We start from the raw sequence: 11518 nt of genomic DNA, 5'->3' as shown, positions 1-11518 counted from the left end.
CCCCTGCGCCCACCCCCTCCACCTCCAGCTCCGTTCACAGGGCTCTCATTCCACCCAACCCCCTGTTGCAGATCCTGGCAGCTTCTTTGTGAGGCCAGCCTTCTGACCGTCAGCATAACTGGCACGGGGCAGAGAGGTGCGGGTGCCCCAAGGACCACAGCCGGGGTCTGAGGGTTGAGGTCCCAGATCAGCCAGGGGGAGAAGACTGAGCTCTCCCCCCTTTCAGGGAGACCTCCCCTCCCAGCAGACCCCAGAGACACAACAACCTACCTTCCAGCCTTAACTCGATTGTCTGTCCCTGCCGGGTGCCCCAAAACCCCTACCCAGCCCCAAAGCCAGATCATCCCCTGGATTAAAACTTTTTTTTTTTTTGACAGTGTGGAGAGGGAACCTCCCCAAAAGATAGATTTATTTCCATGGTGACAGGTTCCAGTCCTCTATTCCCTCCTGTATTGGGTGGTCTGTCAGATTGGGGGATGTTGGGTTTGGGGTCTGGTGGGGGGGAGGGTGGTGCCCAGGGGGAGGATCTGTCTCCCCACCCCACCCCAATCTGACTGCCCCAGTTGCTATCTGCCTTGAGTCTCAGATTATCCTGATTAATCTGGGGAGGGGCAGAGCCAGAAAAATCATTTTGAGGACCCTTGTGCTTGGAGGAGACACTCCCGCACCCCACCTCTAGATGGAGGCCCCCAGGATCCGACACCCCCTCATCCCGACACCAGTTGGCCCGTGCCCTAATTCACTCCACTCCATTTTCTCTGGCCGCCTGGCCGGGTTTCTACCTCTCGTCATCGGAGCTGATCACTGTCAGTTTTGTACCGATTTGAAATAACAAAAATAATGAAGCTACTAGGAGTGGCCTAAGGGATTACTGGGGGACCTGGAGAGGGAGAGATGGTATGCTTCCTCTGGCCACATTCTCCTTGAGGCTGAGGCTCAGCCCTGGTCTGTGGGAGGATGAAAGGGTCCCTTGTTGGAAGAAGGGCAGAACAACCCAGACTAGGAAATTAAGTAGCCCATTGGCGATGGAGGGGGCCTGGGCGAGGGATGATGGGTAGGGGATTTATCATCCAGATCCAGTGTGAGAGATTCACAGCTCTCTCTTCTGCCTCCCAGCTGACTCCCCGCCACCCAGCGGGGTTAGCACAGCCCTGCAGGACTGCTGGGGCCTGGGTGGTCACCTGTCAGGTACTCCTGGGGTCTAGTCCCTGCTGTGCTGCTTGGCTCTGGACAAGTGACCTGCCCTCTCTGAGCCTCCCTCTGAAACAGAGGAAGTGGCTCCCCTCCCCCACACCTTGAAGTGGCTGGGAGGGTAAGGAAGAGGGCCAGTCCCCCTGGTTCACCAGGGAGACAGGGGGAGAGATGGCAGCATCTAACTTGCCCCATCACCGTCACCCCCAGTTCTGAGGCACTTGAGGTGGAGTTGGGGGCCCCGGGCCTCTGGCTGCCCCTGTGGGAGCCATTGGAATGTACTGCCTGGCTGGCCCCCTTACCCCCCTCCACTTCACCCCAGGTCTTTGATTTGGATTCCTTTCACCCCCATTCTGAGTCTCTGTCCTTCCCCTTGCCCCCACCCTCCCCCCACCGGGTTTCCCACCACAGGGTCTGGAAGTATGTGTGATGCCCGTTGCGCTGTGATTGGAGTCAGATTAAAAATCAGGGAGTGTTTTCCCTCCTTTCTGTACCAAGGTATTGGCTCCATTTTTGACAGTAGGAGGGAAGGGGTCCTCTAAAGGGCTGGATGTAAAGGAAAGTAAAGGCAAGGAATTCACCCTGTGTCTCAAGCCCAGGGCATCCAGAACTCAGCTCCCCACCTGCCTCCAAGTGATCAGAATACCCAGAGGGGACTCAGAACTCTTACTCTGGAAAACTCCTAACTGGTCTCAGTGCCTCTTCCTGCTTCTGTGTCTTCTTTCCCCCTTGTTTATATCTTCGCTCACAGAGATCTGTTAAGAATACTCTCAACTGTCCCCCTCAGCTGCATGATCTCAGCATCCAGCCCCCAGAGCAGTGCCTGCCGGAACCTGTGTTGGAGGGTCGACTCCCTGTCCATGGTGCTGATGCACGGAGCACTTCTCAGAGAGGCGGCCTGTCTGGCAATGTTTGCTGAGCCTATGGAGAGAAGCCTTTTTCACCCCTAGCCCCTTTCTCTTTGTCCCTTTCTCTGCTGTGGGAAGATGTCTGAAGCTACACCTTCCTGAACCAGCACAGTCCTAAAGTGAGGGACTCAAGAAGATGGAGGTCAAAGACAGACCCACATATCTTTAATGACTTCTCAGAGTTGTGGAAATGGTGGATGTGGCCTGGGGCCAAGAGTTTGGGGAGCTGTTCTGGAGGAGGACAACAGGATAAGGGTGGTTTCACAGCTCCTGGAGTTGGTGTTAGGGCTGGTGATTTGGTGATTTGTTCTGTGCTCAGCTGCGCAGACTGAGTCCATGTTTGCCTTTGACCCCCTCCTGACCAAGGCTCTGCGTTGAGGGAGGGGTCATCCCTCCTGCTCCTGCAGCTGGGAGTCCAGTAGCTACATAGGCAAATTTTTCTGCCACCCCAACAGTCACAGCCTGGTGGCGAAGAGCCTTCCTCAGACCCAGGATTCCTCCTCTGGAGGGAGGGGGGCTTGGTCAAGCTGCTGAGGCCCCAGGCCCTCCGAAGGCCCAGGGGTGCTCTCCAGTGAGGTGGCTGGCTCTTTCCTCTCTTTTCTTCCGTCCTGCGCTGGTGAGGCTCCGTCCATCGCCGCTGCCTGCCCTCCCTTGCCACCCAGCACTGCTCTCACGAGCCTGCGCCTGGGGGGCACCTTGGCTGAACCCAGGTGGAGGTAGGCCAGCGGCTTGGGGATCCGCGAAGGCCGCTTCTCAGGCCTGTGGTCTCTCCTGGGCCGAATCCTGGGTCTCAACTTCAACTTATAGATGGAGGGAACTCTCTGTGGCCTCCGGAGTGTTCTCTTGCCCTTGCTTGGACATGCCTTGGCTTTGCTGGAACTGGGGTCTGAGGGTGGAGGTGTGGGGTTATCTGGGTCAGCAGACACAGGAGGGGCTGAGCAGTTCTGCCCTCCTGGGGGTGGTGTCCTCTTGCTGGATCCCTTGGCATCCAGGCGCACCTTCCTGCTTGGCTCACTCTCACTGCTTCCTGGCTTCCCTTGCGGGCTACCCAGGCCTGTAGTAACAGCCAGCTTGGGGGAGCTTGTAGGGGCAGCCTTCCAGGCTCCTATGTCCACTTTAAGGAGGGGTGGGGGGCCCCGAGCCAATTCTTGGATGACTTTGTCATAAGGACCCCCTGGCTCAGGCCACCGCCCACCCAGACTGGGCACATAAACTCCACTTCGAGGGATGACCCCAGTCCCTGTGCTCTGGGGGCGGGTACCCCCCACCTGTAGCAGCTTCATGTTGGCCAAGAGCTCCTCCTCGAGGCTGTGGTAGATGGCTTGCTCCTTGGTCCTGCCCAGGGACAAGGGAGGGCATTTCCCCTCCTGCTCCTGAGCGCCCAGACCCTGGGACTGCTCAGACTCTCCTGTCACTCGGCTGTCTGGCTTCTGCTCCCCTTGCCCTCCCCGTACAATGCAGATCCCATGTCTGAACTCAGACATGTCCCCAGAGGTGGTCTTTAATGGGGTGGGACCACTCCCTGATTCTGTCTTAGGACCCCCATTCCCAGTCCCTTCAAAGTTTCTTCCTGGAGTTGGGGGGCGGGATAGTGGTGGCCGGACAGGAATCTTGGTGGGTCCTTTAACTGGAGATGGAGCCCGGACAGATGTCGGCTCACTGAGCTGGGCGGAGGCACTCTGGGCCTCACCCCAGGGGGGTGGCCTGAGGTTCACAGGTTTGACTGGGCTGCAGGGACGAGGCAGTGGAGACGGTCCTCTTGCTAGTGTCCCTTTGGCAATGAGTCTCTGAGGGATGAGGGTCCTGGCATGGGTTCCCCAACTTTCTGTCTTCTCTTGAACTGCAGATATGGAACGCCTGCCTAGGGCAAGGTCAGGAGAATGTCTGTCCTCTCTCTCCCTCAAGGAAGTACACCATGGCTCTTGGGCCCTATGGGTGGGAGAGGACTGAGGGCTGGACGGGCTACCCCCAGCTGACAGCTGCCTCCGAGACGGAATGAAAGATTTCTCCTGGCACCTGAAAGGGAAAAGCATAAGGCTGTGTGTGTCATCTAGTCCAGAGGCCTGACTCTGAGAAGGGATGGCCTTTCCCCAGCTAGAACACCCAGGGGCCAGACTCCATGCTGAATGAAACATGTGCTCTGTCCCTGCGTGCCTGCCCAGAGTTCCTCGTGGCAGATGCTTAATCTTATTCTCGGTTGTGCCCTGCTCAGCAGCTGGGAGTAAGCCTGGTCCTCGCTTACTTGAGATCCTGCTTCGAGGTCACCCGCCTTGGGTGGGGGTGGGGTCTTAGTTTGTGCTTTTGCTCTACCATGAAATGGCAGGAGGACCTTGGGCCTCAGCCTCCTCATATGTGAAATGGGAGGGCATATGAAGGAGTCAGGAGATTGCAGAAGGAGGGGTGCTTTTGGGGCTCCGAACTTTGGTTCATACTGCAGTGGGGGCCTTGATGAGAGACCTACACCCCTCATTTGGGGTGGAGTGGCCTCTGAGAATGTGAGCAAGCAAGGCCCCGCCCTGACCCTCCCCTGTACCTCAGGAATGGTGCTGTCTTTTGGGGGCCCCCTGCCCCTGCTCCCCATTCTCTGGAGGGTCTTGGGGAGGAGGGTGTAGGGGGCCTCAGCTTTCGGCCTGAAGAGGTATATGTCTTCCAGTCCACAGGGGGCAGCGGGCTTTGGGCCCGGCTGATGGTCATTGTAGGCTGGGGCTGCGAGGGCCCGTCCTGCACCCGTACTTCATGCTGCACCGGTGGGGCGGGGGGCTTCAGGAAGCTGCCCGTCTTGTGTGCTACCAACACAGAGCCCCAGAGAGAGGAGAGGAGGAGAGGATTAAGTTCCTGCGGATGGGGCCCACAGCTCCCCTCCCCAGCTGCTCCACACCACACATCCCCTGTTAGAGAGAGGGGGGCCTACCGTGAGAGAGCCAGAATTTCCTCATAGGAGTCGGTTAGGGGTGAAATCTGGTCAGAGGGCTCTGCTAAGGTGCTTGTTTCTAGCTGTATTAGTATTGCAAGTCCACACATTTTACTTTGATAACATGCTTTTTGGGGTGGCTCAAGGTACTGGTGGAGATGATCAGAAGACATAAGACCCCTCCAGGTGACCATGCTTGAAGCTACCCCTGTGGCTAGAGCCAGACCTGATTGCCAAGAGTCACAGATAATGCTGATTCTCTTGTGTTTGGCGCCACCTAGTAGCTATAACTGGTATAGCACCATGGTGGCCTAGTTTTCTCAGAGCTGAGGGCACAACTGTACTTTCTCTGGTATTTTCCTTCATCCCTGCACACCCCTTGCACCTCTGCTTGTAGCTGCCCGACCCAGAGCCCAGGAAAGGAGTGCCCAGGGGACTCACAGAGGGACGTGCAGCGGCAAGGGTCGTGTTTATCCAAATAATGGCCAAGAGTGTCCCAGCCGCCCCCGACACGCACCATCACGTGATTCCGGAGCATCTGCAGGGGGCAAGGGTGGGACTGAGGGTAGGGTGAAGGTGTCCCCTCTTCAGGACCAGAACACAGGCTTCCAGTGCAAACTCCCATCCATGTCTGCTCACGTGTAGTTGGGAGTTGGCATTTTTGCATCCTACGTCTCCTCCGTTACTGGCATCAGATAACATGAGTTGTCAAGGGTGGAGGCCAGGCTGACAAACAGAAAGTTCACCAGCCCGTGCAGGTGGACACCAAACCATGCTTCTCTCTCTTCACCGCCAAAGGGTTTGCGCCTGCACATGCTGGCATCAGAAATGGGGCCCTGGCTTTGCTCTGTCTTGCCAAAGAACCCATGGGGGTCTCAGCCACACTCCACTCTAGGGCACCCGCGGAGTCTCATAGGGCTTCCATTTCTTCAGCTGAGAAATGGGCCACAGTGCCTTACTCATAGCTACGTTGCAGGCTTTGGCTTAGGGTCTGGGTGAGGGCCAGGGAGCTGTCTCTGCCCCCCGGGAGTGGTATGTATACAAGTAAAGGGTTCGGCTATGCCCCTGAGCTGCTGGGTACGGACTGCTTCTGGTGATGCGGGGCCAAGGGTGGGGTGGGGGCGTTTTAGACCTTGCTAGTGCTCATTCTGCAGAAGGGAGCCAGTCAGGCCTTCAAGAGGTGGACTGCGGGGTTTGTGTGGATGGACCATGTGCTGAACACTAACTTGGGATCTCAGGCTCCTTGCTCTGCCCAAGCCTGTGCTGTGGGTGGAATGGAGGTGATGGGAAAATAAGAGCACCCTTCACACCCTACTTCTGCCTACGGGCACTCTCCGGATTAGGCTGAGGTGGAGGCAGATAGAGGATGGTGGTTCAGCGGCCCTAACAGGAGGAGGAGACAGGCTTGCCAGCTTCTCAGGGAATCTTATCTTGGAATTTTCCAAGGGAGAGAAAGCAAGCCCCAAGACCTGAAAAGTGGGGGTGAGTGGCGACTGCCTGTCCTTGCTCCCAACATTTGGCAGGGCCCACGGAGGGGAACTGTCAGCCTGTCCTGGGGCCCCTCCAGCCCTGTCCGGGGACTCACCCGGATGAAGATGAGGCTGTTGGAGTTCCCAACGCGGTACTTGCCCTCAGCAACCTTGACCATGGAGAACTGAACCGGGCATGTGCAGTGACTCATGAGGCTCTGAACCTGTGGGCAGTGGGCAAGGAATGAATGGGCTCAGCACCCCTCTGCCCAGGCACCCAGTCTCCCCACCCCCGTGCTGGGCCAAGCCCAAAGGGGGGCCTGTCTGCCCCTAGAGCCTAAGAAGCTTCTGTGAGGCTGAAAGAGCAGAAAAGACATTTAGGATCCCGGAGAACAGGGCCTTGAGCGCCTACCCGCCCCACCCTGGGCCCAGCTGATGGCGGTGGAATTTAGTGGGGAAGGAGGTGTGGTCTGTGGAGCCTGACGGGTTTCTGTTGGCGCCCTATCCCGCCATGTCGAAGGGATGCTAAGGGAGCAGCTGGAGTTCTCCGTGGGGGAAATTTAATCACAGTAACAGCTGCCGCCTGTGAAGCGCCTTCCCGGGTCAGACGCTGTTCTGAGCACTTGGCTTGGGCGGGCTTCACTAGCACAGCCTGGGGGTGGGGGCCCCCTTAGGAGCCCTGCACGCAGATAAGGGAACAGATAAGGGAACCGAGGCAACGAAGGGTTCACTAACTAGCCCCAAGCCTCACAGCCGCCAAGCATCGGAGACTGAAGGGAGCAGGGAATCGAGCGAGGTGCGGGCGTGGGATCTGTGAGTGCAAAGTCACCAAGGGCCCTGCTGCAACTGCCCGCCTGCGCTGGGGCCCCTGTGCAGATTGGAGCTAAAGAGGCGGCCTGGAAGCCGCACGGCGGGCCCGAGGAGGGGCTTGAGCCGCGTTCCTCACCGTCTGGTCCAGGTTGCGGAAGTGGCAGGCCCGGCGCGCCGGAGGCGCGGGCGGTGGCGGGTCGGGCGCCGGCAGCGCCAGCTCGCGCCGCAGCTCCTCGTCGATCTCCTCCTCCAGGTGCACCAGGGTGGGCGCCTTCACGCCGAAGCGCCAGGCCCGGCGGCCCAGCTCCAGCAAACACAGCACCACGTTCTTCACGTTCTTGCGCAGCACCAAGTCCTCGGTCTCGAACATCAGCACCTCTGGCAAGTGCGGGAGGGAGGAGTGGTGGGGAGCAGAGTCAGCTCAGCTGCTGACCTCCCCGAGCCAGCGGGAAAGTGGGGATCGGGTGGGGGTGGGGGGCATCCCTGACACCCGGTGGCAGATATGGGGGTGGTCTGGGTCTCGGGATCTCGGAGTGAAGCCAGTCTCGACGTGGGGTCTGGCAGAATTGCTCAGCACCCCCCCCCCTATGCAGACTGGGAGGCTCATCTAACGGGGCGCTGGGCTGGGGGAGGTGACTCGGTCAGGCAGGGGAACCTTGCAGCTGGCTGAGGGCCACGGGGACAGAAGGGTTACTGCGCCTTCCCCTTCTCCAACTCTGTCTGCCAGGATGGGTCTGGAGCAAGGAACAATTCCATTTCCGCCTGGCTTCTCAGCTCTAACAACCTGCAGGCACCTCAGAATCAACAGGCAGCCAGCAGACCTGGGTCAGCTCCGGAGCCCCCTGCCCTGGGTCAGTTCTGGAGCCCCACTGCCCTGGGTCAGCTCTGGAGGCCTCAGTGTTGGAACCCAGCCCTCCTCGCCCCCAGCTGAGTGACCTGGTCCAGTCATGTAGCCGGTCTAGATGGGAAATGGGAATAGAGTGAATTTGTGGCCTTGGTGTGAGGATAGTCCTTATGTATTTACAAAGTCTGCTGCTGGATCAGGACCTGATAAAACCCATCCGTTTATCAACTCCAGTCCTGCTCCTCACTGCCTCACCCCCACCAGATCCCTCCCAGCGTCTCAGCCCCTCTGCCTTTGGCCTAGAGGATGGCATGACACCCACCTCATCCCATTGGGGTACAAGGCCGAGATGAGGGGTCGTGATAGGGTGCCCCTGCCCAGCCTCACAAGTTCCAGCAAGATGGCCCCTCCTTCATGTCCACACTCCTCCTCAGTCCTGTCCCCACCTGAGGCCCTTCCCTACCCCAACTTCTCTGTCATCCAGACACAGTGCCTGTTCCTCGCCTTCGACCCAGCTATCATACCTAGGACTCCCTTCCTTTCTTGTCCCAAAACTTCTTTGTCCCTAAAACTCAGATCTCCTTCACTGTGCAGCTTCCTTGAACCCCACTTCCACCATTAAGGTAACAGTTTTCTCCTTTGACTTCCCACCATATACATCTCCACTTAGAGATTCTTGCGCCTGGGACTGTATTTTATTTATCTCCTCACAAAGGAGACAGGTATTCGGTAGATTGTCAAATGACTGAATGAATCATTCAATCGAGACAGTGAGCATGTACTCTGAGATGGGGGGTCAGGCATGAAGTGGGGGGGCGCAGGCATGAAGTGGGATGCGTGGACCCACAGCAAAGCTGGAAGTAGGCCGCCTCTCCACCCGAGCTGTAGTCTGTGCCTCAGGGAGGACCTGTGTGTCGGGCAAGGTCAGGATCTGGGGAGGGGGGTCCCGGACAGTTACCTTGGATGCCCATCTCCTTGCGACACCACTGGATGAAGTTGGAGACATTGTCCCGGGCCTGGAAGGTGCCTGGCTGGGCGGTCCCATTGCAGGGAACCCCAGCCCGGGGCATGAGAATCCTTTGGGCTTGGATAGGCGCCTCCGCCAGGAAGGCAAGGGCGGCCTCGGTGATGGCATTGGCGTGCTGGCACAGGACCAGGCCCGTCTCCAGCACCTGCAGAAAGTTGGCTGCATTGATGTCCAGCCCGTAGAGATCCCGCAGCCACTCGGCCAGGTCCTCCTTCATGGCTTCCAGGTACTGCTCACTGGACTTAAAGGGCCGGATGCTGCGCACTGGGGGTCCTAGGGGCCCAGGCCTCCTCCTCCCGTGGCCCCTGGGCTGGGACATGGCTCAGCCCTCAGTGGGGGAGGAGGTGGGCACTCCTGTCACTTGCTTGGTCTTGGCTGCTTCTCCCTGATTCGGGGATCCCCCAAGTCTACCATCCGAGAGCCCAGGACTTCTGGTTCTGCTACTTGCAGCCTGCTCCAGCTGCTTTCACTGGGCCAGGCCCAGCACCCAACCCCCACATTATTCAGGCCAGGCCAGAACTTTCCTACTTGCAACCTCACTCTCCAGAACTTTCCTATGGCAACCTCACTCTCCAGCTGGCTGGTCTGCTCAGCCTGCCACCTCCCAGGACAGATGGGGGTGAGGACCTTCCTCTGCCCCCCAAGGGCTGACCAGTCAAGCCAGCAGCCTCCCACCCCCACCAGCCTGAGGATCCTGGCGTGGCTGTAGCTGTCTACTCCTCTCCACTCTGCTTTCCTCTGCTCCTTGGAGACAGCGCTGCTACAAACACTCCTTGTTAACCCTTCCTGGCGGCTAGGACTACACACCCTACAGAGCTGCCCGGAGCCAGCGGAGCAGGAAGGAGAGGTTGGGGCTGCCTTCTCTCACGTTCACTCAGGTGGGGGTTTCTGGGAAGTGGGGGACAAAAGCAGGGCCAGGGTGTGAGCCCCCTGGTGTTTAGTGAGCTCTGTAGGCTGGGGATGAAATCGGCAGAGATGGATGGAGTTTGAAGTTGCGTAGCCTTGACCCTTCGCTAAATCCCACTGTGACCTTTATATCCTACCTACCTCGCCTCACTGTGGCTTAAGCTTCCTCAGCTGTAAAATGGGGATAATCTGCTTCTCGCAGAGGTTGTAAGGAACAGGAGTGATGTGTGTGGAAGGTACCACACTGTCAGGACACACTTGCTGGGGACTGGGTGGGGCCCAGGTGCCAGCCATTCTCACAGCAGCCCTGTCTCTGCAGCACGCACCCCATTTTCTCTAGAGAACCTTCTCCCTACACAACCACACCCCTCTCCTAGATCCATTGTCACTCCTAGTACCGCAGCCCACATGGCCACAGCCATTGTTCATTCAGTACACATTTCTTGAGTCCCCACTGGGTGCCAGCACTATGATAGGCCTAAGGCTTAGCAAAAATGAGGTCCCTGACCTTATAGATGCAAACAAACCTGTAGTAAGTCAAATGGTGGCAAATACAAGGGGAAACAAACAACTAAGGAGACAGGGTTGTGTGTGGATTTTATAGAAGGTGGTCAGGGAAGGCCTCGCTCATATGTTGATGTTTGAGTGGAGACCTGACAGATGCAAGAAAGTGAATCTTGCAGCCATTCGGGGAAGAGCACCCAGTCAGTGGGGTCAGCCAGTGCAAAAGCTCCAGGCAGGAGCGTGCTTGGCCTGTCCAGGAATAGCAGAGAGGAAGGGCATGAGGCCAAGAGGTCATGGGACCCCAGATCATGCTGGGATTTAAAAAAAAAAGCTTCCTGAAGGTAATTTTCCTTCTTACATTCTAAGGGCATCAAGACTAGGTGGATGAGGAAGTAACAAAAGTTGCAAGGAGGCCTCAGTTTCTCACTAGGCGGCCCTCTCCCCAGGGGTGAATCAGGGCTGCCCTCCTGACATGGCAGCTGGCTCCCCAAAGCAAGAGGAAGCAGAGGCCACAGGGTCTTTTATTACCTAGTCTCGAAGCCACACACTGATATTTCTGTTACAGGACAGGGAGAGAGGGGCACCCCTGAAGCCCCAAACCTGCCTGCTCTAAGTGGGTTCTGCCATCCACTGCATCAAGACAAAACATATAACACTTTAATGAAAAGGGACTTTAATACAGTAAATATACAATATGGAACACAAAGAATATAACTTCTAAATCAAACACCCGAAGTTACCCATCTCCTTGTGGGCAAAAGTCCACCCAAAAGGGATTGGCCCAAAGCAAGGCCTGAAAGCTGCCACAAGACTAAAGCACCTTCTGGCCGGGACCCATGGAAAAGGGTCAGAAATGGCCAGACAAATCTGGGAGCAAAATCAAAATCAATATAAACACTGCCATAGTCACCTCCCTACAGGTCTCTCACCCACATCTGCCTTAACCAG

General features: G+C 57.5%; 1 protein-coding gene across 1 annotated transcript; it reads right to left on the bottom strand.

Annotated features, from left to right (window-relative positions):
• Window positions 1-2424: 2424 nt before the first annotated feature.
• GAS2L2 (growth arrest-specific 2 like 2) lies at window positions 2425-11141 on the bottom strand. Its single transcript, XM_004684475.2, has 6 exons — window positions 9092-11141; window positions 7426-7667; window positions 6596-6703; window positions 5452-5548; window positions 4633-4885; window positions 2425-4115 (listed from the first exon to the last, which is right to left on the bottom strand). Exons 1-6 carry the CDS (start codon window positions 9477-9479, stop codon window positions 2582-2584), a joined length of 2622 nt encoding a protein of 873 aa, XP_004684532.1. The 5' UTR covers window positions 9480-11141; the 3' UTR covers window positions 2425-2581.
• Between the last annotated feature and the right edge of the window lie 377 nt (window positions 11142-11518).

This window comes from Condylura cristata, unplaced genomic scaffold (assembly GCF_000260355.1).
Source record: "Condylura cristata isolate star-nosed mole 26May11 unplaced genomic scaffold, ConCri1.0 scaffold00017, whole genome shotgun sequence".
Taxonomy (NCBI): domain Eukaryota; kingdom Metazoa; phylum Chordata; class Mammalia; order Eulipotyphla; family Talpidae; genus Condylura; species Condylura cristata.
This window is presented reverse-complemented; position numbering and strand designations above follow the sequence as displayed.

Coding starts and splice junctions, on each gene's coding strand:
- GAS2L2 (XM_004684475.2), bottom strand. CDS start 9,479: ATGTCCCAGCCCAGGGGCCACGGGAGGAGGAGGCCTGGGCCCCTAGGA. Junction 7,668..9,091: donor CAAGGAGATGGGCATCCAAG/GTAACTGTCCGG, acceptor CGCACTTGCCAG/AGGTGCTGATGTTCGAGACC. Junction 4,116..4,632: donor AAGACAGCACCATTCCTGAG/GTACAGGGGAGG, acceptor TTTCCCTTTCAG/GTGCCAGGAGAAATCTTTCA.